This window comes from Xenopus laevis, chromosome 2L (assembly GCF_017654675.1).
Source record: "Xenopus laevis strain J_2021 chromosome 2L, Xenopus_laevis_v10.1, whole genome shotgun sequence".
NCBI lineage: Eukaryota > Metazoa > Chordata > Amphibia > Anura > Pipidae > Xenopus > Xenopus laevis.
The window spans coordinates 148,213,796-148,239,125 of record NC_054373.1 but is presented as its reverse complement, the minus strand read 5'-3'; the positions used below and the strand labels follow the sequence as shown (position 1 = coordinate 148,239,125).

At 42.9% G+C, this 25,330-nt stretch overlaps 1 protein-coding gene across 3 annotated transcripts in view; it reads right to left on the bottom strand.

Moving 5' to 3' along the window:
* The window catches only part of arhgef25.L (Rho guanine nucleotide exchange factor 25 L homeolog), a 201,417-nt gene extending 180,203 nt beyond the window's left edge, over nt 1-21,214 (bottom strand). Inside the window, exons 1-2 of one of the 3 annotated variants that reach the window (XM_041582545.1) lie at nt 21,131-21,214; nt 3,307-3,502 (exon numbers count right to left, since the gene is read on the bottom strand). In XM_041582545.1, coding sequence (XP_041438479.1) covers nt 3,307-3,396 — 90 coding nt within the window. In that variant the 5' untranslated portion in view covers nt 3,397-3,502; nt 21,131-21,214. Of the gene's footprint in view, nt 1-3,306; nt 3,837-9,195; nt 9,331-21,130 lie in introns of those variants that run through there. The other 2 variants (XM_041582544.1, XM_018247472.2) reach the window with 2 other exon arrangements.
* Nucleotides 21,215-25,330: the final 4,116 nt, after the last annotated feature.

Sequence of the window (25,330 nt, the reverse complement as noted above, 5' to 3'; positions counted from 1 at the left end):
ATGGAGGAGCCAAGCCCGATCGGGCCGAGTTAGTGTCGGGTGAGGGTCCAGAAATCACTAGTCTGCACTGCTCTGAGACTATCAGCATCATTTAGCAGCCAGAGCTGGAAGTGGAGTTGCCTGGAAGAGTAGGAATTGGGTTTTTAGTTCAGAAGGAGCCTACTTGCCCATAGCAACCAATCAGATCTTTGCTTTTGTTTGCTAAGTTTGGGCAACTGTTCAAATCTTATTGCTGATTGGCTGCTATGGAAGACATCGCCAGTGATATGTACCTCTAATGTGGGTAAACTCGGCTCCTAGTACCTATCATATTCACACACACGATAAGGTCAACTTAATCAGGAACCAAAAGTGTATGGGAGGAAAACATAGAACCTAGAGAAAGACAGTGTTGCTCTCTATGGCAGCTCCTAAAGAGAAAGCAGCCAAGAGGATAATTTCATATGTAGGAGACCTCTCTAATCAATGCCATTTTGCAATTGATTTCCCCCAGTAGAAGGACACAGAAGTGCCTCCAAGCCCATTACAGTGGTGTGATGCCCCGAGCAGCCCCCACCTTACACCAATAACATGACCTTATTCAGGTCAGATCTCAGTTGCCTCATGCTGCACTATATTGGACAAAATACACCATCTTTATTTTTTTATATTCTCTCTCAAAGACGTGAAGGTAATAGCACATGGGGCATTATTACTGTCACAATACAATATATGCAAAACATCCATGTCTACCTGTCACCTCTTTCCTTAGCAACCATGCCAGCGTCTCGCATATCTCATCTTACAAAAGCTTAAGGGTCAGGCCACACTGGGCGTTTTGATTATTTCTTTTTCACAGTTTTTTAATTATTTGCCTTTTTCTTCTGACTCTTTTCAGCATTCATATGGGGGTCACTGACTCCATCTAAAAAACAAATGCTCTGTAAGGCTACAAATGTATTGTTATTGCTACTTTTTATTACTCATCTTTCTATTCAGGCCCTCTCTTATTCATATTCCAGTCTCTTATTCAAATCAGTGTAGGGTTGCTAGGGTATTTGGATCCTATCAACCAGATTGCAGAATTCGAGAGCTGCTGAATAAAAAGTTAAATAATTCAAAAAAGCACAAACAATAAAAAATGAAAACCAATTGCAAATAGTCTAGGAATATCACGCTTTAAATCATACTAAAAGTTAACTCAAAGGTGAACAACTCCTTTAATAACGCATCTGAAGCAAGCAGCCCAAGACAGAAGAGACATATAAGGGACAGTTTATAACCAATGTTGTTCAGCACCTTTCTCCTGTTACCATGCGATCCTTCCGTAAACGTCACAACGGCAGACTGAGGTAAATGTATATAACATCAAAGAATAGGAAGGAACACAAAACTGCAGACTCTGCTGCAAACAACTTTATTTTTTCATGACATATTTTGGATTACATGGACCCTTTTTCAAATGTGACTTGAGTCTGCAATTTTGTGCTCCTTCCTACTCTTTGATGTTATATATAAGTAGGAATGCACCGTATCGGCCAGGATTCGCCCTTTTTCAGCAGGATTCGGATTCGGCCGAATCCTTCTTCCTGGCCAAACTGAATCCTAATTTGTATATGCAAAACAAGGAAGTAAAAATATGCATATGCAAATTAGGATTTGGATTCGATTCTGTATTCGGCCGAATCTTTCGCGAAGGATTCGGGGGTTCAGCCAAATCCAAAGTAGTGGATTCGGTGCATCCCTATATATATAAGGGACTGTTTCCAATGCCCCATGCAGTGTGCAAAGTCCAAAAAAGGCAACAATCTGGCAGCATTTGAAGAATGACCGTATATTGCAAAGCGTTTTCGCCAACTCCTGACACTGCTCTGCTAGAGATTAAATTTCAGGTTTTGCCATGAAAAACCACCCATAGACTCCATATTGTATGCTAAAAAAATCGCAGCAAAAAAAAAACGTCACAGAATGAAAAAAAGTCATTAATATGTTCACAAATTTTCCCCGTTTTGCAAATGTTTAGGTGAAGAAAGCGAACAGATTTGCTCATCACTACTCTCTGCACAGAGCTCTGCAGTATATATATATATATATATATATATATATATAGATAGATAGATAGATAGATATAGATATATAGATATATATATACAGTATACAGTCTTCAGCTTCATTAGTTTAAGAAGATCCCTTTATAATAATAATGAATTGTTACATGCCAATCCCAAAACTGAGTCCTGTGATTAGTGAATCTCTCCTGTCAGTTTACTGTGTTACACCTTAGTGGGGAGCCCTGCATGATTTTGGGAACACTGAATACTAATTAGTGCCTCCAGGACAGTTTGAGAAGGAAGCTTGGGTGAGTCTGTGCTCTGTTATTGTGAACTACACCATAGTGAGGCACTAGCACTTTCTCACTATGGGAGAGTGTATAGGGTAGCATTATGATACTGGGTTTTTCCCCTGTGGGTCAAACAGATGTAACAAGAAGGATTATTTCAATATGGTCTGTTAAGCGAGTCTGCTTACACTTTATGTGCTGTTAGAGCACCACATAAAGGCTTTATCTAGGGAAGAAGCAATCTATAGACCCCTATAACTCCAAGTATGCCACCAAAGGCTGTTGAGAGTAGTATTTTAGCAACATCTGGAGGGCCACAAATTTCAAGCTCTGGCTTAAAACCTCACTATGCTAACCATTTATGGTTCCCAAAAACAAACTGTTAAATAAAAATAGTTGAAACACCAAATAGACAACCAAGCCACAGCTACTTCTATTGAGCAAGTTGCATGGCATCAGCCACTCATACTTATAAATACAAATATTTAGAAATTGGCCTCTATAATCAACAGAACAAAAGCAAGGGGTGCACAGACCCAAACGTATCTCATAAGTGGAGGATCTTATACCAACTCACACCACTGTAGCCATGGAAAGGAACTGCTCCCTCACACTTGGAGGAACATACAGTTTTCCTGCACTAAGAAAACTACATTGTGTCTGTGATTTCCATCAGCCAATCAAACTATAACTACATAGAACCAGTAACCCTTTCTTGCCACTTCTGTAAGTGGTTTTGGTCACATTTTAACCCCAGGGGTTTTGCTGAGATTCTCCTTCTAATAGACTGGGCAAAGTTGGCAGTTAGATGTGGTGGGAAGGCTGTAGGGACCCTATACAGAGTGACAACTGGGTGGTGTGTTTTAGTCTCCATCCCTGAAAATATCCCACCGAAAAGTTCTCTAATCAACTCCCAAGCTCAGCCCTTTCCAGGACTGTATTTATATTGGCCACATATCAGTATTAACAGAACGTATGACACTCACCCACTGGTGGCTTGGAAGTCCAAAAGATCCCAGGATGTCTGCCATAGCGCCGAACATCTGATCTGTGCGCCCCGCTCGATCAGCCTTCATCTTGCGCTCCAAATTCCAAATTCGAGATTCCAAATGCAGATGTAGCGCTCTGGGGATCAATCTCAGTCACTGCTGGGTGCTGCACCTATCGGACTTCCTTCAGCCTCTGCAATAATCGGGAGAGAGTCTTTAAAAGTGCGCCTGGCTGTGGATGAGAGTGCGCTTGGCTGTGTTTATAGTGCGCTTGGCTGTGGATGAGAGTGCGCCTGGCTGTGTGTTTACTGTAGTGGCACAAGAGATGTTCCTGGCAGTGGGACTTGTCTGAGAGAGAAAAGAGCGCAACAATAGGCGAGTTAAACAGCGATAAATGTCCCAGTGCGAGCGGATAGCCGGTCCTTTGAGCAGCAGTAGTTCCCTCGCAAAGGCTCCCTGGCCTCACTGCGCTCTGAGTGGAGAGGAGCCATATGTTGGTGCAAGTTACCGTAACGTCCCAGGCAGCAGCTGGGAGTGTGAACAGAGACTTAACACTTTTAGTGCCAGACCCGAGTTCTGCATAGAAGTATTCGCAAAGCCTGGCTGCTTAATTCAATCGAAAAGGTGAAAACCCAGTACTGAAACCCAGAACGTTCTGTTTTTTTATTTTCATTTTATTTTAACTTTTACTCCTTGTGCCATATAACTAAAGGGCTTAAAGGGGTTGTTCACCTTTAAATTAACTTTTATTATGATGTGGAGAATGATATCCTGAGACAATTGTTTTTCACGTTTTATTATTTGCAGTTTTTGAGTTATTTAGCTTTTTGTTCAGCAGCTCTCCAGTTTGCAGTATCACCAATCTGGTTGCTAGGATCCAAATTACCCTAGCAACCATGCATTGATTTGAATGGAAGACTGGACTAAGAATGGAGATGGCCGGAATAGAAAGAGGATTAATAAGAATGAGCAATAACAATAAATGTGTAGCTACACGCTCAGATTCGGTGAGATTAATCGCCCAGCAAAAAATCTCCTCTTCTTCGGGCAACTAATCTCCCCAAATAGCAATAACAACACATTTATAGCCTTACAGAAAGGGGCATACAGGACCAGATTTTGTCGAAAGGCCAGCAGGATTTTAGGGGGCGTCATGAAGCCCAACCACACCCACATTGGTTCGGAAGCTCTGGGGCTGATCATGAGATACAATAGTTTTTTAAATTTCCCATGTGCCAATTGCCAGTGCCCCTGACCTAAAGATGAAAATGTGCACAAATTAAGGGAAGGGGACAGGGGTGACAAATGGCAGTGGGCCTAGGGGTGCCTGCTATGTAAATCCAGCCCTGGGGGCATATTTACATTAAGGCACCCGAGGGCCTGTGCCTAGGGCGGCAGGTTTTCGGGTGCTATAAATTTATTTTTTAAATTTAAAAATAAAAAAAATCACCCAGCCTCTTCCAATGATTTCCATAGGTGAGGGGTAGGCGTTGAGGCTGGTTGGCGGAAGTGACGTCACACGACACATAAGGCACGTGTTTAGGTCTGGTACCTAGAGCTGCATTGGACCTAAATACAGTCCTGCTTACAGAACATGCAGGTCTTTTTTTTATGGAGTCAGTGACCCCCATTTCTAAGCTGGAAAGAGTCAGAAGAAGATTCAAAAGCTATAAAAAAATGAAGGCAAACAGTAAAGTTGGTTAGGATTGACCTTTCTATAACATACTAAAAGTCAACTTAAAGTAGACCCACCCCTACAATACAGCTTCCTTCTGTTGAAAAGGGGCCCATTTGTTATTGTGCCCTCTTCGCATGGATGATCTAAATCTAATTCTCTTTGATTGGAATGGTGAATTGAAACTACAATTCCCAGCATGCAAAGACTGGCAAACATAGTGGGAATCTCAGTTATATGATGGCTGGGGTCCAGCATGTCACTGACTCCCAGTTTGGCAAATGGCATGCCATTTGTCAGCTTTGCTGTGCCCAGTGTTGTATTCACATGATTCACTGAATGTTGTGTATTATAATGAATAAAGTACCCTCTGTTGCAAAATAGGAGGATATTAGAAGTTTCCTCTGAGTTCCTCTGCCTTTAGCCTCGTGTTTTTATATGGTCATGGAACTCCTCGGTGACTTATAATATAATTATATTTTACAATAGGGGGTACTTTATAGGGATGTAGCGAACTGTTCGCCGGCGAACTTGTTCGCGCGAACTTCGACCGTTCGCGTCCGCCGAATGTTCGCGAACGTCGCGCGACGTTCGCATTTTGAGTTCGCGTTCGATTCGAATACAAATCGTTCGACCATTCGACCATTCGAATTCCTTCGACCGCTAAAAATCGAACGATTTCCATTCGTTCGAACGATTGTAAGCATTCGATCGAATGAAAAGCATTAGATCGAATGCTTCGATCGTTCGATTCGAATGAAAATCGTTCGATCGAACGATTAAAATCCTTCGATCGTTCGAATCGAACGATTTTAGCGGGTGTTCGAAGTTCGCGAACTGTTCGCGAACGTTTGCATTTTTTGCCGGTGTTCGCGAACGGCGTTCGCGAACACCAAATCGGCAGTTCGCTACATCCCTAGTACTTTATTCACTATATTATATTTGGGCTCAAGCAACGTGTGTACAATACAGATATCATTTGTACGTGTGCATCTGGAGCAGAATGCAGCTGACTCCGTGCAAATGAAACCATGTGCTGAAATCATAGATTATTAACCTATTGATTGGGGCACATAATAACTAAGGTCCCCGTGGTGTTTAAGATAGGACTTAATGATTCACTTTAAAAAATGAAATATCCTACTAAACTAAACTCTAGGCATAGAGGCATAAGGCCCCATTTAGTTACCAAGGCGCAGTGAGCATTTTGCAATTTCAAACGCAATCTATGTTTTTTCCCACAATGCACCATTTTCTCAGAATTCCAACGTCATTATGGACACAAATGGTTAATTCTCTTGATGCAATTGTGCAGCATCTAAAATGCTCCAAAATGGACACAACTGTGCAACACTAATTGGGGAGCAATTGTGCTGGATATTTTCAAAGTCTGCCCAGTGTCATTACGTTGTGCGAGTGATATCCGCTTCCGATACATTAGGGGTAAGTGTGCTGTGCCTATTGAAGCAGGGCTCATATGAAACCATGGAGCTACCACCTGATCAGTAGTTGGAGTTAACTCCGTGGTTCCCCTGCATCAGTAGGTGCAGCAGCACCCAATTCAGAACAGAATGAGCAGGAAAGACTGAGCGCATCTATACAGCAGTAAATGATCCCTATAGACTGGATCCTCTTAAAAAGGGGAAGTAAACCTAACCTAAAGTTTTAGGCAAATGGTAAGTAAAGGGCTCTGAATGTGCAGTTTCATTCTCAGGAGCATTTGTGTGGGTGCCTATGAGCCCAGTTGCCAAGACTTCACTTCCACAGAACACACAGCCATGCCAAGGCCTTTAGTTAGTTGTGGACATATTTGTGACACTCCAGATACCAGCCAGGACTCCAACACAAAGTTGCCTCAAGCAGTATGTTACATAATTGTTTTCCATTTTCCCTTTACATTTTTGTGTGACCTCAAGCCTGATGTACAACTGCTCTCTCCTAGGAAAATAATCTCTGGATGCTGTTAACATAAACTGTGAGACAGTTTGGGAGACTGGCAAATTCTGCAGCCTAAACTTGTGTATATTATGTGTGCACAGAGATGTGTTGCACCGTGGAATTACATGAAACAATGCAGTATTTACAGGAAAGCAATGGCAGCTACTGTATATAGCAGGGGCATAATTCTATCTGTTCTGTGGATGCTGGGAGTGTACATTAGAAAAAGTCAGAGCATCACATCTCTGGCTCTGCTAAATACTAATGACAAGAGACATGGGCTGATTCTGGTGCTTCAAAGTGTGGCTTTTGTTTGCCTAAGGATTTGTGTAAAGCTGAATTTATGAGTGAAATGCCAGCATAACTACAATCATAATCTGATTTATAGGGTCAGTGACAGTCCAACTGTAGTTTTTTCATGTATCCTGATAGACAGCAATTACCTACCTGGCACATTTATGCTAAGCAATCCCACCCACTGGTTTGGGAGCCCTGGGGTGGCAGCTGCACAGCTCTAGAACCTATAGTTTAAGCTCTGTGGGACATGGCATGATTCCGGGTGTTCTTTTTTTATCTAGGTGCAATTAATAGCTCTATGGGTGGGTGACAAAACCCTACAAATATTACTGTGTTATTACCCAGTTAGCACCAAACCTCAGCCTACAGAGCAGGGGTGTAACCACAGAGGAAGCAGACCCTGTGGCTGTAGGGGGGGTATGGGCACTAGCCTTAGGTACACTTTATATAAAAGGTGATGTGATATTTGAAAATAAATATTATATATCTAAACTTCCCAGGACACCACCAATGTTTTGGTGAACAATGCAATGTTATAGGCATCTCTTTATTTCACACCTGCCTTTGGGCAACAATAATGTTAATTATAATTAATAATGTAATAATAATAATTAAAATATAATGTTCCTTAAACACATTGCGGTCACGTATTGTTGTGAGCTTTCTGAAGAGTTAACAGACGGAATGTCAGAGAATGCAAACTGAATGCTGACACTGATGATACCCATGCCATTTGTGTACAGTTTAGAGCCAATGCACCTTCATTGATCACTTGCGTTTAGCAGAAGGGCCTATTTTGTGTTGTCTACAGAGAGGCTGGAATTGTGGGGAAAAAGCTAAAGGAGCTATTTTTTTGGGGGGGGGGGCAGATAAGTAAATTAAACAACTGATTGGTTGTATGGTACAGACTGGAGTGTGGGAGGCCTACCAGGGCTGCTATCCCATGGGCCCCCACATCCCTTCTGGGGCCCCCTGCTTTCCACCCACTGTCAGCTCCTTACCTCCCCATATTCCCACCCTATACTTACTTCTGCTGTGATCAGGGGAGGCAGCAGGGGAGCTACAGCGGAGGGCAGGTGGGATCAAGTCTGGGTCGGTAGGGCCCACTGGGTTTTTCGTCGTTGTTCCACCAGCCTAGTCTGACCCTGATTGGTTGTTATGGGTTACTAGACCTGTCTCAACTTTTGTGACTTATTTTATTGTCACACTTGAAGTTGCATCCAGGAAATATATCAGGACTTTTCAACCTGTGGGTTCTGGACCACAAAATGAGTCACCATGATGGGGTTTCTGTGATCCCCTTTAATGCAGTGACACCCCACTTGCATAGGCATCTCAGGCAGGTCCGGACTGAGAATTAAAATAGGCCCTGGCATTTCAGGTACACAGAGGCCCAAACAGCCCCCACCAGCCTACTAAATACTAACTTTCTATGGCACTTTATAGCAGCCCCTCTGGCATTTGCCAGAACTCACAGATTGCCAGTCCGGGCCTGGGCATCTGCCTGCTATTTTCCTGTTAGATAGTGCCTGGGGACTCTGGGGAGAGGGGAGCAGACCCCACAGTCACAGGGGATTTTGTTGCTACATCTCATGTAGTGGACTGCTGTAGCCAGCAAACGCTAGAAAAACTATCATTGTGGTACCCATTCTATAATGGGCTCACATAGTCCAGAAATTACGGTCATTTGATGGGAGGGTTGCAGTTTGTACAGTCCGCCCTTCTATGTGAATTGTAGATGTGTTTCCTGCCTCTAACTCATTTTCCCCCATTCCTGAAAGCAAATGAAATTCCAGTCCAATCAGCCAAGAGAAAATGCATCCTCCCCCAGTGTAAATCCAGCATTCCCTGCAAACTAGGAATCACTTCTCCCCCTTGTGCTGCAATGTGTTTACTTATAGGCGAGCTGCTGAAATCTCTGCCACTGCCATACTGTGCCCCTGTCCCGATAAACCCACAATTGCAAATTCACATACCACTGCATCCCCGTGGGACGTTCCCAGGGCACTGCTCCCAGCCTCTTTTGTTAAAAGACATCACTTTATATGGGCAAAAGTGGAAACAAATTGCAGAAACACACACTCACATAGTAACTAGCACTGACACAGGGATCTGCTGGTAATTAAATGAAGGACAAGGGAGATAAGAGGTTTCTGTCCTAACAGTTCTGGGAAAAGTTTATCTATGGAAAAGAGTGTTTGCTTGCAAATAAGAGATTAGAGAGCAGTTGCACTTAATGCAGATGTATTCCCTGGGAGATAAAGCCTTGTTTAGTGTGAGTAATTCAGGGGGTTATGGCACAGTGTGCTAGATACAGCTGTGGCAATACTGGCACATTTATTACAGTGTGCAGTGTAAGGGCAAAGGAATAAACTGAGCTAAAATACATTTTGTGGATAAGAATTGTCTGAAACTTTCAGAATAACAATGCAATGCATTAACGGTGGGATTATATGGACTGATATGTACATGTCATGGAGAAGTTTATTGCATGTTGTAAACATGAGTGTTAAAGGAACAATAACACCAAAAAATGAGTGTTCTACAGTAATGAAAATAATGTACTGCTGCCCTGCACTGGTGAAACTGATGTGTTTGCTTTAGAAACACTACTATAGTTCATATAAACAAACCGCTGTGTAGCAATGGCGGAAACTGAAAAAGGGCTATATGGCACAGGTTAAATAGTGGATAACAGATAACACCATTATGTTCTACAGAGCTTATCTGCTGTGTAACGTGAGTCTTTTCTCCTTTGAATGGCTGCCCCACTGCTACACAGCAGCGTATTTATATAAACAAAGCAGTTTTAGCAGTGCAGGGCAACACTGAATTATATTTGTATTACTTAAAATCCTTTAGTTTTTTGATGTTACTGTTCCTTTAAGCATCAAATAGATATAATACTGCTAGATTTGTTCATCTGTGAAGCTGAGCGGTGAATAAAATAGTATATGGCCTCCATGTCTGGACTGGGAGTCAAAATAGGCCCTGGCATTCCAAGTACACAGAGGCCCAAACAGCCCTCCGCCAGCCCACTAAATAGTGTTTTTCTATGGCATCTTACAGCAGCCCCTCTGGCATTTGCCAGATCCCACAGATTGCTAGTCTGGGCCTGATGGCCTCCTGTGGATTTGTGTTAAGCCCTAACTGGAGCTGAAAATGTTCTCTGTTCAATTCCATAAGAGCATAGATGTTTGACATCTGCATCATTTGCTCATGAAACAGGGGCACTTTAGCCACAATCCACAGGAATTTGTTAAATGAACCAATCATTAATTTGTTAAATGAACCAATTATAAACCAACTACTTCGAGGGACAGAGGGGAATATATGTGCTACCATAATGGCATCTCTAAACTATGAGTAAATCTAGGGAGTTGTGCCCCCCCCGTGGCTACTGACACAAGGACCCCCACCCTCCAGGCCCCTGTGCCCCAGCCGGGGGTGGGGGGGAATCGGAGGACAGCGTCGGCCTGTGCAGACAGCAGACATGTGTTCGGATCTGGGTCTTTTGGGTCCAGATTCACATAAGTACCTTTGTCAATTTGTACTCATTTACACAATTTGTACTTGTGATTGCAATAGTAAAAGAGCCCTAAAATTGCCTTCTCACTTACAGATTATCTAGGCCTAGGGCCTCCAGTGTGTTGAACTTTGCACAGATTGTAAGGCAACATATTTATTAATTGTAGGGCTATGTTACAGACCTCCTCCCATAAGCAAAGAGGAAGAGGCTCAGCTCCTGCTCCTCCTCAATAGTATAGGCTGCTAGTTTGAGGCAAGTCTTAATAATAGGGAATATTAATTACCCAAAAGTACTGCTGCGACAGTTAATGAAAATTAAGTTTATAAATGTGCTATATGACAATTTTATGTCACAGATTGTTGTGAGGACCCAACCAGAATCTAGTGGGTCTAGTGATCTCTAACAATCTAGAAAATACAGAAAATATCCAAGTACTAGAACCCTTGAGTAAAAGGGCTGTAATGTTCTCTGATATAAGATTTGTTGCAAAAATGCAAACACACAACAGGCACCCAAACACTATAAATTAAAGGAAAGGGAAGTTTGGCACCTTAAAATCTGCTCAAGTGCACAAAGTGGGGACATATAAGAAATGGATGTATTATATGATATTAATTTATTACTGTTTCCTATTTATTCCCTTAAGAAGGACATGTAAAAGCATTAAGGACCACCCTATGTGGCGTAACTCAGAAGTAAGGAAGTTGATAGAAATAAAGAGGACAGACTGAGATACTGCAACTGCAAGTGTTGTAAAGTAGCAGTCAGAAGGCAAACATAGGAAATGAGGGACTGATTGCATCTCAGGCAAAGACAAAAAATTAAAAAAAATGGTTTTCAAGTATATCCATAATAAAAAGATGTTGTTTGAGTAGCTGGCTCGATTAAAAAATTTAAATAATTTAATTTTAAGGGACTCTAAAAAGCAATATTCTTATTCTGTTCTGTATACAATAGAGGAGTTAAGGTTCCACGATCGAGTGGCACAGATGGCTCAGCTTCATCAAGTCATTGGGTGACACAAAATATGATACTTAAATGATTACACAAAGTTACTGTAAATAAGCCCCAGAGCCTGATGGATTAACCTACTAGTACTTATGTTTAGCCAGACCACTTTTTCTCATTTTTTCAATGAGAAAAAAATGAGAAATGAGCGCTTTGGCATTTTCTTCACTAGCAGAGGAAGATTTCCAGGGCGAAAACCGGAAATTGGGCTCTTAAAGTTACAAAAGGGGGCTTTTTGCGGCCCCTTGTAACTGCCAGCTCACTGCTGCCTGAGGAAAGGTTCTTTCTGTTTCGATTAGGGTTCTATTTGGGTGCTGCAAGGTTCCACTTTTTTAATTTCTTCATTAATGTCAAATAAGATTCAATGTTGATAAATGTGAACCTGGCATTTAAATTTCTACAAATTACCTATACCATTAATCACAGCCGGAACTAGGGGTAGACAGGGGTGTCTAGGGAACAGAAATGTGGCGAGCACCGAGTATGTACCTTTGAAGAGTCTTCTGTCTACTCCTAGCCCGGACTCTATTGCCCCTGATCCTTGCTCTTCCTTGCTTCTCAATGTGCTCCACCAGCAAGGTGGCTGGCTGGGCTGCCTAGGGTGCCTTGGTCGGCAGTTCCTTGAAGGAGAAGGACCTGGGAGTACTTTGGGCTAATAAGCCGTTCCTGCTTTTCATTTATTTGTTCTTATGTTCAATGCCTTGCAAGACAATGAAAGCGTTCTGCACTGTTGCCCATTCTTACACCCAGAGGACAGGTGATATTATTGCATATACAGCACAATACCTACCCTGTACTACCTGGATTTATAGATACAGTAGATTTATGCACAAATGCATCAGTTAGGAGAGGAAAGACTCACAGCAAAACCAAGTCAAGAAACAGAATAAAGTTTCTAAATCCCAAGCAGGATGTTGCTTATAACGACAGGTTTGCATTACCAGCCTGGTTTTCTTTTCAGAGAGGGTTTTAACTAGGGATGTAGCGAACGTCGGAAAAAAAGTTCGCGAACATATTCGCGAACTTGCGCAAAAATGCGAGCGGTTCGCGAACGGTTCGCGAACCCCATAGACTTCAATGGGAAGGCGAACTTTAACATCTAGAAAAGACATTTCTGGCCAGAAAAATGATTTTAAAGTTGTTTAAAGGGTGCAACGACCTGGACAGTGGCATGCCAGAGGGGGATCAAGGGCAAAAATGTATCTGAAAAATCTGCCTGTGTGTGCTTGGAAGAGATAGTGTAGGGGGAGAGCTGTTAGTGATTTCAGGGACAGATGATAGTAAGCTTGCTGGCTAGTAATCTGCTTGATACTGCTCTGTATTGGAGAGATAGAAGTCTGCAGGGATTTGAGGGACATTTTAGCTTAGGTAGCTTTGCTGGCTAGTAATCTACTGTTCTCTTTAAACAACTGCCATACGTTGACCTTGTAGGCATTGTTTGCCCAGTTTTTTTGGACGCAGCCACTGAAGCACAGTTGCCAGAAAAAATATGCCATATAAATGCTGAAAATAGTCATTTTTCGCCATACGTTGACCTTGTAGACATTGTTTGCCCAGTTTTTTTGGACGCAGCCACTGAAGCACAGTTGCCAGAAAAATTATGCCATATAAATGCTGAAAATATAAATTTTTTTGGTTGCAGCCACTGAAGCACAGAGGCCAGAAAAATTATGCCATATAAATGCAGAAAATATGCATTTTTTTGGTCGCAGCCACTGAAGCACAGTTGACAGAAAAATTATGCCATATAAATGCTGAAAATATAAATTTTTTTGGTTGCAGCCACTGAAGCACAGAGGCCAGAAAAATTATGCCATATAAATGCAGAAAATATGCATTTTTTGGTCGCAGCCACTGAAGCACAGTTGCCAGAAAAAATATGCCATATAAATGCTGAAAATAGTCATTTTTTGCCATATACGTTGAGTCAACGTATGGCAAAAAATGACTATTTTCAGCATTTATATGGCATATTTTTTCTGGCCTCTGTGCTTCAGTGGCTGCGGCCAAAAAAACTGGGCAAACAATGCCTACAAGGTCAACGTCGTTGACCTTGTAGGCATTGTTTGCCCAGTTTTTTTGGCCGCAGCCACTGAAGCACAGAGGCCAGAAAAAATATGCCATATAAATGCTGAAAATAGTCATTTTTTTGGTCGCAGCCACTGAAGCACAGTTGCCAGAAAAATTATGCCATATAAATGCTGAAAATATAAATTTTTTTGGTTGCAGCCACTGAAGCACAGAGGCCAGAAAAATTATGCCATATAAATGCTGAAAATATAAATTTTTTTGGTTGCAGCCACTGAAGCACAGTTGACAGAAAAATTATGCCATATAAATGCTGAAAATATAATTTTTTTTGGTTGCAGCCACTGAAGCACAGAGGCCAGAAAAATTATGCCATATAAATGCAGAAAATATGCATTTTTTTGGTTGCAGCCACTGAAGCACAGAGGCCAGAAAAATTATGCCATATAAATGCAGAAAATATGCATTTTTTTGGACGCAGCCACTGAAGCACAGAGGCCAGAAAAATTATGCCATATAAATGCAGAAAATATGCATTTTTTGGTTGCAGCCACTGAAGCACAGTTGCCAGAAAAAATATGCCATATAAATGCTGAAAATAGTCATTTTTTGCCATACGTTGACCTTGTAGACATTGTTTGCCCAGTTTTTTTGGTTGCAGCCACTGAAGCACAGAGGCCAGAAAAAATTAAACCAGTAGGGTTTGCACCCTAGTTGTAACGGTGGCGGAGGGAGGAGGAGGACGCTAAAGGACAGCTGTGTGTGGAGTCATGAGGCTTGAAGAGAAGGACAGCTGCATAGAAGTCAGAACAAGTCTTCCGGCGTGCAGTAACCCTCCGAGATCCACCCCTCATTCATTTTAATAAAGGTCAGGTAATCGACACTTTTGTGACCTAGGCGAGTTCTCTTCTCAGTTACAATCCCTCCTGCTGCACTGAAGGTCCTTTCTGAGAGCACACTTGAGGCTGGGCAAGACAAGAGGTTCATGGCAAATTGTGACAGCTCTGGCCACAGATCAAGCCTGCGCACCCAGTAGTCCAGGGGTTCATCGCTCCTCAGAGTGTCGATATCTGCAGTTAATGCCAGGTAGTCCGCTACCTGCCGGTCGAGGCGTTCTTTGAGGGTGGATCCAGAAGGGTTGTGGCGCTGCCTTGGACAGAAAAACATTTGCATGTCTGACGTTACAGACTGGCCAAAGGGCTTTGTCCTTGCAGGTGTGCTCGTGGCAGGATTACTGGCACCTCTGCCCCTGGAATGTTGATGAGTTCCTGAAGTGACATCACCCTTAAAAGCATTGTACAACATGTTTTGCAGGCTGGTTTGTAAATGCCGCATCTTTTCGGACTTGTGGTATGTTGGTAACATTTCTGACACTTTATGCTTGTACCGAGGGTCTAGTAGCGTTGCGACCCAGTACAGGTCCTTCTCCTTAAGCCTCTTGATACGGGGGTCCTTCAACAGGCATGACAGCATGAAAGACCCCATTCTCACAAGGTTGGATGCAGAGCTATCCATCTCCGCTTCCTCATTATCAAGGACTGCATCATCCACGGTCTCCTCCCCCAGCCACGTACAAGACCAGGGGTCCCCAAAAGGTCACCACTAGCCCCCTGGGAAGCCTGCTCCTGTTGGTCCTCCTCCTCCTCCTCCACAAAGCCACCTTCCTCCTCTGACTCCACTTCTGGCACCTCTCCCTGCGTTGCAGCAGGTGCCTGGGTTCGTTCTGGTGATTCCGACCAGAAATCGTGCGCTTCCAGCTCCTCGTCACGCTGGTCTACAGCCTCATCTGTCACTCGTCGCACGGCACGCTCCAGGAATAAAGCGAAGGGTATTAGGTCGCTGATGGTGCCTTCGGTGCGACTGACCATATTTGTCACCTCTTCAAAAGGTCGCATGAGCCTGCAGGCATCGCGCATAAGCACCCAGTAACGGGGGAAAAAATCCCCAGCTGTGCAGATCCAGTCCTACCACCCAGTTCAAAAAGGTACTCGTTGACGGCCCTTTGTTGTTGCAGCAGACGTTCCAACATAAGGAGCGTTGAATTCCAGCGAGTCTGGCTGTCAGAAATCAAATGCCTGACTGGCATGTTGTAGCGCTGCTGAATGTCAGCAAGGCGTGCCATGGCTGTGTAGGAACGCCTGAAATGGGCCGACACCTTTCTGGACTGGGTGAGAACGTCCTGGAATCCTGGGTACTTGGAGACAAAACGTTGGACTATTAAATTTAACACATGTGCCATGCAGGGCACATGTGTTAAATTGCCTAGTCTCAACGCTGCCAACAGATTGCTTCCATTGTCACACACCACTTTTCCGATCTGCAGTTGGTGTGGGGTCAGCCACCGATCGGCCTGTGACTGCAGAGATGACAGGAGTACAGATCCGGTATGGTTTTTTGCTTTCCAGGCACGTCATCCCCAAGACAGCGTGACAACGGCGTACCTGGCACGTCGAATAGCCTAGGGGGAGCTGGGGGTGCACAGGTGTGGAGGAGGAGAAGGAGGACCCAGCAGCAGAGTAAGAAGAAGAAGAAGACGAGGTAGAGAGCGATGGAGGAGTAGAGGTGGTGGCAGAACCGCGTGCAATCCGTGGCGGTGACACCAACTCCACTGTTGTTGTTGAGCTACCCATTCCCTGCTTCCCAGCCATTACCAAGTTCACCCAGTGGGCAGTGTAGGTGACATACCTGCCCTGACCATGCTTGGAGGACCATGCGTCAGTAGTCATATGGACCTTTGGCCCAACACTAAGTGACAGAGATGCGGTAACTTGGCTCTGCACATGTTGGTACAGGTGTGGTATTCCCTTTTTAGAAAAAAAATTGCGGCTGGGTACCTTCCACTGCGGTGTCCCAATTGCTACAAATTTGCGGAAGGCCTCAGAGTCCACCAGCTGGTATGGTAAAAGCTGGCGGGCTAAGAGTGCAGACAAGCCAGCTGTCAGACGCCGGGCAAGGGGGTGACAGTCAGACATTGGCTTCTTACGCTCAAACATGGCCTTCACAGAAACTTGGCTGGTGGCAGATGACTGGGAATGGGAACAGGTGGTCAAGGTGGAAGGCGGAGTGGAGGGTGGTTCAGACGGGTCAAGGAGAGCAGAGGTAGAGCAGTAAGATGCTGGACCAGAAGGAGTGTGGCTTTTAGTTTGCCTGTTGCCTTTGAGGTGTTGCTCCCAAAGTGCTTTGTGCTTGCCGCTCATGTGCCTTCGCATAGAAGTTGTACCTATGTGGCTGTTGGGCTTACCAAGGCTCAGTTTCTGACTGCACTCATTGCAAATTACAATGCTTTTGTCAGAGGCACACACATTAAAAAAATCCCACACTGCTGACTTTTTGGAAGTGTGCGATCTGGCGGTAACAGTAGAAGTTGGCGGAGTTGGCGGTATTGGCGGCAATGGCGGGTGCGTTGGCCGGCTGAACACAGGTGCCGATACATGTTGTTGCCCTACTGATCCCTGCGGGCTGTCCTCCCTGCTTCTTCTAAGTCTTATTCTCCTACTGCCTCTCTGACTCTCCGTCTCTCCATCTGAACTACCCTCCTCTTGCTCTCTTCTACTAGGCACCCACAAAACATCAATCTCCTCATCATCATTCTCCTCAGATGCATCAATTTCTTCTGACACATCACAGAAGGAAGCAGCAGCGGGGACCTCCTCCTCATCACTCATTATGTCCATCTCTATCGTGTTCTCTGCCAGAATTAAATCTGGTGTAAGGTCCTCATCTCCTTCATCTTCTTCTGGCAATAATGGTTGCGCATTACTCAGTTCAAGAAACTCATTGGAAAATAACTCCTCTGACCCCAGTGAAGAAGGGGCACCGGTGGTGGAGGAAGTGTTACGTGGGGTGGCCATAGCAGTGGAGGATGAGGAGGATGTTGTGGTAAAGTTAGAAACGGTAGAGGATGGGGTGTGCTGTGTAAGCCAGTCAACTACCTCTTCAGCATTTTGGGAGTTCAGGGTCATTGGCTTTTTAAAACTGGGCAATTTGCTAGGGCCACAGGATTGCATAGCAGCACGGCCCCTAGCACGGCCTCTGCGTGGCGGCCTGCCTTTGCCTGGCATTATTTTTAAAAAAACAACAACAACAACAAAAACTCAGTTGGTTTTTCTGGAAACGATAATACACACAGCTAGATGGCGGGTTGAAGAAAACACTGTGCAAATAATGCCTACAAGGTCAACGTATACACTACTACAGCGGTGGATACGGATTACGTAAAATATATGAATGCTGCTTGAAAAAAAGTAACTCAAGTGGTTTTTCTAGAGACGATAATATTATCAATATTTAGACAAAATGTGAACAAGCTCACACAGCTCGATGGCGGGTTGAAGAAAACAGTGTGCAAATAATGCCTACAAGGTCAACGTATACACTACTACAGCGTGGATACGGATTACGTAAAATATATGAATGCTGCTTGAAAAAAAGTAACTCAAGTGGTTTTTCTAGAGACGATAATATTATCAATATTTAGACAAAATGTGAACAAGCTCACACAGCTCGATGGCGGGTTGAAGAAAACAGTGTGCAAATAATGCCTACAAGGTCAACGTATACACTACTACAGCGGTGGATACGGATTACGTAAAATATATGAATGCTGCTTGAAAAAAAGTAACTCAAGTGGTTTTTCTAGAGACGATAATATTATCAATATTTAGACAAAATGTGAACAAGCTCACACAGCTCGATGGCGGGTTGAAGAAAACAGTGTGCAAATAATGCCTACAAGGTCAACGTATACACTACTACAGCGGTGGATACGGATTACGTAAAATATATGAATGCTGCTTGAAAAAAAGTAACTCAAGTGGTTTTTCTAGAGACGATAATATTATCAATATTTAGACAAAATGTGAACAAGCTCACACAGCTCGATGGCGGGTTGAAGAAAACAGTGTGCAAATAATGCCTACAAGGCCAACGTATACACTACTACAGCGGTGGATACGGATTACGTAAAATATATGAATGCTGCTTGAAAAAAAAGTAACTCAAGTGGTTTTTCTAGAGACGATAATATTATCAATATTTAGACAAAATGTGAACAAGCTCACACAGCTCGATGGCGGGTTGAAGAAAACAGTGTGCAAATAATGCCTACAAGGTCAACGTATACACTACTACAGCGGTGGATACGGATTACGTAAAATATATGAATGCTGCTTGAAAAAAGTGACTCCGGTGTTTTTTCTGGAGACGGTAATATTATGGATATTTAGACAGAATGTGAACAAGGTCACACAGCTCGATGGCGGGTTGAAGAAAACAGTGTGCAAATAATGCCTACAAGGCCAACGTATACACTACTACAGCGGTGGATACGGATTACGTAAAATATATGAATGCTGCTTGAAAAAAGTGACTCCGGTGTTTTTTCTGGAGACGGTAATATTATGGATATTTAGACAGAATGTGAACAAGGTCACACAGCTCGATGGCGGGTTGAAGAAAACAGTGTGCAAATAATGCCTACAAGGCCAACGTATACACTACTACAGCGGTGGATACGGATTACGTAAAATATATGAATGCTGCTTGAAAAAAGTGACTCCGGTGTTTTTTCTGGAGACGGTAATATTATGGATATTTAGACAGAATGTGAACAAGGTCACACAGCTCGATGGCGGGTTGAAGAAAACAGTGTGCAAATAATGCCTACAAGGCCAACGTATACACTACTACAGCGGTGGATACGGATTACGTAAAATATATGAATGCTGCTTGAAAAAAGTGACTCCGGTTTTTTCTGGAGACGGTAATATTATGGATATTTAGACAGAATGTGAACAAGGTCACACAGCTCGATGGCGGGTTGAAGAAAACAGTGTGCAAATAATGCCTACAAGGCCAACGTATACACTACTACAGCGGTGGATACGGATTACGTAAAATATATTATGGGCTGCTTGAAAAAAGTTGACTCCGGTGTTTTTTCTGGAGACGGTAATATTATGGATATTTAGACAGAATGTGAACAAGGTCACACAGCTCGATGGCGGGTTGAAGAAAACAGTGTGCAAATAATGCCTACAAGGCCAACGTATACACTACTACAGCGGTGGATACGGATTACGTAAAATATATTATGGCTGCTTGAAAAAAGTGACTCCGGTGTTTTTTCTGGAGACGGTAATATTATGGATATTTAGACAGAATGTGAACAAGGTCACACAGCTCGATGGCGGGTTGAAGAAAACAGTGTGCAAATAATGCCTACAGGGCAAATAATGCCTAAAAGGTCAACTTATACACTACTACAGCGGTAGTAAAATAAAAAAAAGTAAAATAAAAAAAAAATGAATATTAAAAAAAAAAAATTAAAGTTGGTGCTGCTGAACTACTAGGAGCAGCAGATTAGCACACCAGTCCCACTCCCCAACACTGCTAGACTAATAGCACTGGGCTCTTATAGTAGTAGTAGTAGTAGTAGTAGTAAAAACAACAAAAAAATAAATAAAAGCAGTCCTTACAAGGACTACTGTTATTGCAGCAGTCAGCAGATGAGATCAGAAGCAGGACAGCTGCCCACTGCAGCTACATACAGAGCACTGCAGTAGAAGGTAGATTACTAGCCAGCAAAGCTACCTAAGCTTAAATGTCCCTCAAACCCCTGCAGACTTCTGTCCCTCCAATAACAGAGCAGTATCAAAACGATTACTAGCCAGCAAACTTTCAACTGTCCCTGAAATCACTAACAGGCAGCAGCTCTCTCCCTACACTATCTCTTCAGCACACACAGGCAGAGTGAAAAAACGCTGCAGGGCTTCGGTTTTTATAGGGAAGGGGAGTGGTCCAGGGGAGAGCTTCCTGATTGGCTGCCATGTACCTGCTGGTCTGGGGTGAGAGGGCAAAAAAAAGCGCCAACAATGGCGAACCCAAAATGGCGAACGTCGCGCGACGTTCGCGAACTTCCGGCGAGCGCGAACACCCGATGTTCGCGCGAACAAGTTCGCCGGCGAACAGTTCGCGACATCTCTAGTTTTAACCAGCTAACCACTTGCTAAAAGCTCACACAAAAATGCACAACAATATGTATTATACAAGAAGCAGTGGCAGCAGAGTGAGCCTACAGATAAAAGGGACAGAAAGCACCACTGATCTCACAAATATAATATATACCTTACCCCTCTGCTTAGAGTTCTCTTCTCCTCTTGCCCAGAAAGGATCCTTGGCTCCTCACAAGCCTATTGTGCACCTTTATATCTAATTTGCTGTATCAGTCATCATTGAGAGTAGGCACCGGCTGTTCAGCAATTGAAACCGCTCTATGGACTTATGGTTGTTAATAACGTACAGAAGTATTCCCCCATGAGGATCTGACCAACATGTTATGTACTCACCATTCATATGTATTAACTGTTGATCACCAGTCGATTCTTCAGCACACAGCACCTAACTGGCACAAGAGAGCACACAGCCAGAACAAAGCAGCAGTATTACAGTTAAATACTAATCACACTTTAGCAAAAACAGAATTCAGGGTTTCAGTTCCCATGGTAACTTTCTGAAGGATGCAAAGTAAGGAATATTTGGTTGAGATCTTTAAGCTGTTATGTCACACTGTTATGGCTGTTGGGAATTAAAGGGAATACAAACAGAAAATCAGAAGTCTGGTACCTGCGATATAGTGGGGAAATTATTTCCTTAAAGGGATACTGTCATGGGAAAACATGATTTTCTCTGCACTGAAATCCATTTTTTCAAAAGAGCAAACAGATTTTTTATATTCAGTTTTGAACTCTGACATGGGGCTAGACATATTGTCAGTTTAGCAGCTGCCCCAGTGCAGAGGCAGAGGGTCTCCTAAAATGATAATCCAGAACATAAGAAAATCTGTTTGCTCTTTTGAAAAAATGGATTTCAGTGCAGAATTCTGCTGGAGCAGCACTATTAACTGATGCGTTTTGAAAAAAACATGTTTTCCCATGACAGTATCCCTTTAAGCAGAGGCAGAGGGTCTCCTAAAATGATAATCCAGACCCTAGGCCAAGGTACTGTATAAGCCAACTATATGTTTTTAAAGAATAAATAAACCCTAAGCATAAGTATGGCTAGAATAGCAATATTTTATGTACTGAACTTATTGAACCAGCCTAAAGGTTCATCATCTCTATAGTAGTAATAATCCAAGCCTTGTCACGGGAGTTTCCCATCTTGGATTTTATTAGGAGTATCTGTTGAGAAGCTAGGCTTAGGGATCCTCATAAATTAACAATCAGAAATTTAGGTTAATCGGATTTACAGGTATCTGGTTTATATAAGATAATGCTGCAGGGCTTATTATTACATTTTTATGCTAATTGGGCTGGTTTTTGAGCTGCCATGTACACATAACTGGAACGATTTACTAATCAGCCTTATATTGTGCGCTATATATATATATATATATATATATATATATATATATATATATATATATATATATATATATATATATATATATATATATATATATTCAGTATATTGTGAGTCAGTCCCCAAGCTCAGTAAGTGACAGCAGCACAGAGCATGGGCAGTGAATCAGCAGAAAAGAAGATGGGGAGCTACTGGGGCATATTTGGAGGCACAGATCTTTATTATTAAAAGGCTGTAGTTGCCTGGGGTTGGCATAGAAGCCCAGACCACAATCTACAATACAAATAGGCCTTGGAAGAATCCATATACATCAAAGGACCTCACATTTTGTCATCTATTGCTCACCATTATTCTGTAATACTAATGTTCTCTGTTCTTTCAGCTTCAGAGAAAAGCATATGGACAAGCAGTACCATGATTGCTACTGATTGCTGAAACTGAGGTGGGCAAACTGGGCACCTGCCTTCTAAGGCAGACCAATACAGTATAACGCTAGTGAATAAAAGCAAAAATCTAGTGCAAAAAAGCTACAAGGGGGGTTCAAATTTTCATACCACCAGAAATATCAAAAGGTGCAAAACTAGTCGTGGCATAGACAATAAGTAATACTCAGTATTAGTTCAGTCATGGGCCTTCTTTCATTTTTGAGTCTATGTAGGGTTTCTGCTGCATTGAGGGATTGTGCACATTGTTAGGCATATGATTGGCCATATCTGGGGTACTTTGGTGGCATTGTGGGCATACTTGATAAATCTGGGTAGGGACATAATGGCTGTTTGGAATAATAGGTTATTTCATTCATACTGGAGGTATTGTGCACTATTGTGTTTTTTTTCACTCCTGGATTCTACAGGCCTGTAACAATCTTAGCAGAGAACACATGGCAGTTTGGAATAGGACCGCTCACCCAGCAAGTATTCTAGCAGTTGTCACGTACAACACACACGAGTTCTCCAAAGCCAGAAACCTAAACCTTTGTTTCCCCTTTTAGACCCTGTACCCATTCTTTAAGGAATGTACAGTGTCATATTGCCTTTGCCTGAAGATCATAAGCAGAAGATGTATAAAGCAAATGTTAAAGCTGAGTATGTCAAAAACACATGTAAAAATGGGTGCCACTTCAGCCATTAACCCACAAATCTCACTCTTTTCAGCAAGGCGTAAAACGAGTTTTCCAGCTGCTAAGGATATAAGAGCATAAAACTTTAGCACATAAAATCTGTAACCTGTCTAGTAACCCATAGCAACCAAGCATATAATTACTTTCTGTATTCCAAATTTATAGACCAGTAAAAGCTGATTGGCTGCTTGGACCAGGTGAAGGCTTACCTTTGCCTCTCTGGTGGTCTTATTTTCTCATCCCAAACGAAGCAGAGATAATGGTGGGCAACTGCCAATGCCTAGTAGTAGAAAGGGAAACATTAAGGAGTGTGGTGGCAATGAAATATGCCAGATACAAGGAAGTGTCTCACATCAGCTGTGTTAGTAATTCTGCAAGCACGTTACAAAGCTCCAAAGGCGGAGAGATAAAGCTGCATTAAATATGAAAGAGAGGGAATGTCACAATAGACAGGGTATGGGATGTGAACTGGGCCAAGTGCCTCTCACCTGCCAACAAAGCCTATTTTCTTCATTGGAAAATGATAGATGCGCATGGCATGTACAATAAAGAGAACGTCTCCAGGCATTAGACGGCAATGAATCATTGGTTACAAGAGATGAACCAGCTGCAGCATTAATGGCTTGTAATGAATGCCTTGTTTTGAAAAGATTCCTATTATGCTATAGGCTATGGCTAACTTAATTGGTTTTTGTCATGTTAAAGCAACAGCCTCTCCTTTCTTACATCCCCTATAAAAAGTATTCCAGCATAACCAAAGTGTGATGCCAGATGAAGGGCAATCTCATAGCACTATGTATGCTTAAACGTCTTTATATATAGAGAGAGAGAGAGAGAGAGAGAGAGAGAGAGAGAGAGAGATTATATATGTAAAAAACAGACAATATGTAAAAATCACCAATCTGAAAGTCTCCCTCTCTTCCTTTATGCTTTGGTTTCTAGTGGATTCTAAAATGTGTTTTATGAAGTTTTAATAGGTGCTTCAGGGCACCAGGGTGCAAGTGCAGCATGTTGAACTTCATGCATGTATTGACACCACTTATAAAAGGTACTTGAACCCAGGGCCACCATCAGGAATCATGGGGTCCCTTAATATTAAGTTTTCAAGCCCCCCCCCATGATTCAACCAAACACTGCTCCCTCCCCACAAACCCCTGTCCCCTTTAGGACCCATGAATCACACTTCTCCTTTTTTGCTGTTCCCTCTGTAAAGGGGCTCCTTATGGCAATACCCCTATTACCCACCTGATGGCAGCCCTACTAGCGCCAAAACAAGCTCCTTGCACTTCAATATGCCAGCCCAGCCTTCTTTGATGTGTAATGAGCAAGTGTGTATACTGAAGCTAGAAACCCTGAAATTTCTGCAACCCTGGACGTGCACAGAAATGCTTGTCATGCAGTTGTAATAAACACAGAATGCATTAAGTATGGATCTCCAGACCATGGCCTTCAGCATTCATTGAGCTACAACTTGGCTCTTGTTGGGTGCTGTTTTTGAAGAAGTGGGGAGAGTGTTACATGGTTGGGTATATTTGATAAAATGATATCTCATTTTGTAATGTGCGGTTCAATTACATCATTATATCCAGGGACAGATTAACAGACAGACGACCCCCTTCCTGAACAAGTGCAAGCTCTGTCCAAGTAGAGGGCTGCCTTGTAACCACCAGCACTGAAAGTTGAAGCACATAGCAAGACCCATGGGTGCAAAAGATTACTGAATGAGCACTGGGCCAAATGGCTCACAGTAGCTCCTGGTGTCTGCACTAATAGGCAGTGCTTGGCCTGTGTACAAATACATGGAGCAGGTTGAGGTGAATAGTTCAGCTGTTTCTTGTCCAACGTTTAGACGCAGACTAAGAAATGGCCCAGTGAGGTTTTGGCCAATAGACCAGAATTTTGTGCCCCTTATTGGTCTAGGGTAGTGGTCCCCAAGCAGTAGCTTGTGAGCAACATGTTGCTCTCCAACCCCTTGGATGTTGCTCCCAGTGGCCTCAAAGCAGGTGCTTATTTTTGGATTCCAGGCTTAGAGACAAGTTTAAATTGCATAAGAACCAGGTGCACT